The sequence below is a fragment of the Perkinsus marinus genome (assembly GCF_000006405.1).
Source record: "Perkinsus marinus ATCC 50983 genomic scaffold scf_1104296954872, whole genome shotgun sequence".
Taxonomy (NCBI): domain Eukaryota; phylum Perkinsozoa; order Perkinsida; family Perkinsidae; genus Perkinsus; species Perkinsus marinus.
The window spans coordinates 48,039-52,261 of NW_003207977.1; the positions used below are offsets into that span (position 1 = coordinate 48,039).

A 4,223-nucleotide genomic window follows, 5' to 3' on the forward strand; every position below is an offset into this window, starting at 1 on the left:
ACAGTAACAGTGTAGAGTAACTCTAGAGTAACAGTAACAGTGTAGAGTAACTCTAGAGTAACAGTAACAGTGTAGAGTAACTCTAGAGTAACAGTAACAGTGTAGAGTAACTCTAGAGTAACAGTAACAGTGTAGAGTAACTCTAGAGTAACAGTAACAGTGTAGAGTAACTCTAGAGTAACAGTAACAGTGTAGAGTAACTCTAGAGTAACAGTAACAGTGTAGAGTAACTCTAGAGTAACAGTAACAGTGTAGAGTAACTCTAGAGTAACAGTAACAGTGTAGAGTAACTCTAGAGTAACAGTAACAGTGTAGAGTAACTCTAGAGTAACAGTAACAGTGTAGAGTAACTCTAGAGTAACAGTAACAGTGTAGAGTAACTCTAGAGTAACAGTAAAAGTGTAGAGTAACTCTAGAGTAACAGTAACAGTGTAGAGTAACTCTAGAGTAACAGTAACAGTGTAGAGTAACTCTAGAGCAACAGTAACAGTGTAGAGGAGCTCTAGAGTAACAGTGTAGAGTAACTCTAGAGTAACAGTAACAGTGTAGAGTAACTCTAGAGTAACAGTAACAGTGTAGAGTAACTCTAGAGTAACAGTAACAGTGTAGAGTAACTCTAGAGTAACAGTAACAGTGTAGAGTAACTCTAGAGTAACAGTGTAGAGTAACTCTAGAGTAACAGTATAGAGTAACTCTAGAGTAACAGTAGATTTGAAAGTATATCGCATATACAATGTAACGATGGCTATGAACATTTGTTGTGATGATGAGAGTACCCGTTTGGGACTGTGATGATAGTGACAACTTTTTCACTATCATTTGTCCTACGAAATAACACACATTTGCATATCAAATTGCCACGTACTCAACGTGGATGAAATTTAATCTCTTACATATGTTGCGCATAGATTGATTCATACCTGTCTAGAAATTAACGCGGTCTTTCACATTAGCATTTCAAGTGAGCACGTCTTGTATGTTGGTGTCAGAGTGCGTCCGTCGAGTATGGGGGTTGGGAGGGACTCGACTGTGGTGGAGATGAGCTTAAATAAGATGGTGAAGAATTATAGGGCTGCGGCACATGCTGGAATTCTCAAGGTGAGGGGGGAGGGAAATATACCCTACCCGGGGATCGAACCCGGAATCTCCACCTTAGGAGGGTGGCGCCTTATCCATTGGGCCAGCAGGGCGTGTGTGTCGTTGGTATTTGTATCACGTCTCTTCCAGGTTATGTCCAAGATGGGTATTTCATGCCTTTCGAGTTACAAAGGAGCTCAACTGTTCCAATGCATTGGCCTTGCACCTGACGTTAGGAATCTCTGTTTTGATGCATGTTTGTCATCACTTGGGGGCGTGGGCTTCCGAGCCTTGCAAGAAGATGCGCTCAGGCTACACACTAATGTGAGTTGATGTTGGCAATAGAGCGAGTTACTCTACTTTTATGGAGTTCTCTGACCTTTTTCCGACCGCAGGGATAAGTGTGTTCCGAACCTGAGGAGGAATAAAAGTACATGAAAGAATCGCGATGAACGTACATGCCAATTTGATATGCAAATGTGTGTTATTTTGTTGGACAAATGATAGTGAACAAGTTGTCGCTATCATCACAGTCCCAAACGGGTACTCTCATCATCACAACACATGTTCATAGCCATCGTTACATTGTATCTGCGATATAGTTTCAAATCGATTATCATTACCTTCATAAAATAACACACATTTGCATATCAAATTGACACGTACTGTATTTAGGCGTATCCCTCTCGCCCCCTGCCACCCCTGGTAGACGCCGAGACGAGCCGCTATGCACTGCCCGAGATGGGTATGTATCATTTCCGCTCCGTTGGCAACGCATCGGAACTCCACATGAACGCCCCTGATGTTATAGCGAAGATTCAGGTGGGTTGATTAAAAAATGACACCTGTGGGGTTCGAACCTTGTGTAGGAGTCGGCCAGAAAAGACTCGCCGACAGCATACAAGGAATATGAAGATTGGGAAAACGCCTTAGTCGATGAGTGTGAACTACGCGGGCTTTTGGAGATTTGCTATGACAAGTGTTCGCCGATCGCTGTGGAAAGCGTAGAAACGGAGACTGAAATTGTGAAGAGATTCTGCACAGGTGGGGGTTGACCTTCGCTCCGCTGTTGGTGAGAGGCTTGGAATGGACCTAGTTTGTATCATACCATGTTGAGCCTCTGGATACGCTTTTGGTGGATGAGCTTCTAAGAGGAATATATGTTTGCCTTCCTCAGCTGAGCTCGGGAGTTTCCTCAATTATTGTGGAAGTTTACATACAAAGTGTAAAGAAAGCAATGTGAAATTTCCTCTCAGGATTTCTATATTGTCACCAACACATGTAATTGAACATGTGCATTTTTTACTGCACTGCCTACTACTCGTGCTCTGTCGTGACAGCATAGGAATCTCTTCCTGGAAGAACAATTTTGTGGAATTTATCGCTGCATCGCTCCGCTGACCACATTTCACAGGTGCTGTTTCTTTTGGTGCCATCTCGTCACCGACCCACGAGGCGTTGGCTATGGCGATGAACTCCCTGGGTGGTCGATCTAATACGGGAGAAGGGGGAGAGGATGAGGCCAGGTGGGATCGTATTATACCCCCCCCCCTTTTGTGGGGGAATCTGCACATGTGTTGATGAGAATATGCTAGGAAAATTCTCGCATAATTTCTGTACACGAATACCCGAATTAGCGTATAAATCATCGTATTTGGCAACGAAACTCTTCTGAGCTCAGCAGCTGAGGAAAGCGATTACATATATTCCTACTCCAACACTGCACAGGAAATTCTTCTGAGCTCAGCTGAGGAAAGCGAACATATATTCCTACTCCAACACTGTATAGGAAACTCTTCTGAGCTCAGCAGCTGAGGAAAGCGATTACATATATTCCTACTCCAACACTGTATAGGAAACTCTTCTGAGCTCAGCTGAGGAAAGCGATTACATATATTCCTACTCCAACACTGTATAGGAAACTCTTCTGAGCTCAGCTGAGTAAAGCGAACATATATTCCTACTCCAACACTGTATAGGAAACTCTTCTGAGCTCAGCTGAGGAAAGCGAATATATATTCCCACTCCAACAATACTGGTTCTCCTAGGTTTGGTGAGGATAACGAGGCGAGGTCTCGTATCAAACAAGTGGCCTCTGGCCGGTTTGGTGTAACTGCGGCGTATTTGGCGGACGCTGACGAGATTCAGATCAAACTAGCACAGGTGGGGGTTTTGGCAGTATGGAAATTCTGAGGAAATTTTGGGAAATTCTCGTTGGTTTTTGTACTCGAATTCGTATATAAACTCCTATAGAGAAGAGTTTCCTCACTGTAGTGAGGAAACTCTTCTGAGATCAGCTGAGGAAAGGGAACATATATTCCTACTCCAACACTGTATAGGAAACTCTTCTGAGCTCAGCTGAGGAAAGCGAACATATATTTCTACTTTAATACTGTGGGTTTCGGAATGGGCGAATGTGGGTTGAATATTTCCTATCGCCTCCCGCATGTTTTGAAACTCTAGAATGCAGTGTTGGAGTAGGAATATATGTTCGCTTTCCTCAGTTGAGCTTAAGAGTTTCCTCACTAACTGCACACGTTTACATACAAATCCGTGTAGAATCAATGAGAATTTCCCGAAATTTTCACCAACATATGTACATATTTTTCCCTCCCTTGGTCAGGGCGCTAAGCCAGGGGAAGGAGGGGAGTTGCCAGGGTATAAGGTCGTCGGTGCCATCGCGGAGATCCGGAAGTCCACCCCGGGGGTTGGGCTGATATCACCTCCTCCTCATCACGATATGTACAGTATTGAGGATGTGGCTCAACTGATATCGGATTTGAAACATGTGAGTGAAAGTGAATCGGGGATGGTATTATCAATTCGTTGAGGAAATGCAAGAGAGCAAGTGGTGGCAAGTCTAATCACACTAAAAATACAGTGTGAACCAAATCGTTTTCAACGTTGAGGAAATGCAAGAGAGCAAGTGGTGGCAAGTCTAGTCACACTAGAAATACAGTGTGAAACAAATCGTTATGCATATCTAGGTTCTCTTTAATTTGAGAGTAGTACGACTATAGGCTACTGACCGCTCCTGAAACGCTGGTGTCAATCGATTCACATTGTTATCATGTTGACTTTCGAACTCTTAAAAAAATTGAGGGAGTTACTTTGCATAACAGTTTGCTCCACACCGTATAATGTGT

General features: G+C 43.4%; 2 protein-coding genes and 1 non-coding gene across 3 annotated transcripts in view; 1 reads left to right on the forward strand and 2 right to left on the reverse strand.

Annotated features, from left to right (window-relative positions):
- Positions 1-755, reverse strand: part of Pmar_PMAR028089 (conserved hypothetical protein) — a gene marked incomplete at both ends in the record, with an annotated part of 930 nt that extends 175 nt beyond the window's left edge. Inside the window, one exon of the mRNA XM_002776003.1 lies at positions 9-755. Coding sequence (XP_002776049.1) covers positions 9-755 — 747 coding nt within the window. The remainder of the gene's footprint in view (positions 1-8) is intronic.
- A 250-nt stretch (positions 756-1,005) lies between these two features.
- Pmar_PMAR028090 (glutamate synthase, putative) overlaps positions 1,006-4,223 on the forward strand; it is a gene marked incomplete at both ends in the record, with an annotated part of 5,815 nt that continues 2,597 nt past the window's right edge. Inside the window, 7 exons of the mRNA XM_002776004.1 lie at positions 1,006-1,098; positions 1,228-1,401; positions 1,753-1,899; positions 1,947-2,121; positions 2,492-2,603; positions 3,126-3,240; positions 3,701-3,875. Coding sequence (XP_002776050.1) covers positions 1,006-1,098; positions 1,228-1,401; positions 1,753-1,899; positions 1,947-2,121; positions 2,492-2,603; positions 3,126-3,240; positions 3,701-3,875 — 991 coding nt within the window. The remainder of the gene's footprint in view (positions 1,099-1,227; positions 1,402-1,752; positions 1,900-1,946; positions 2,122-2,491; positions 2,604-3,125; positions 3,241-3,700; positions 3,876-4,223) is intronic.
- On the reverse strand, positions 1,118-1,190 carry Pmar_PMAR028091. The gene has a single exon. It is a non-coding gene; the product is annotated as a tRNA-Arg (tRNA).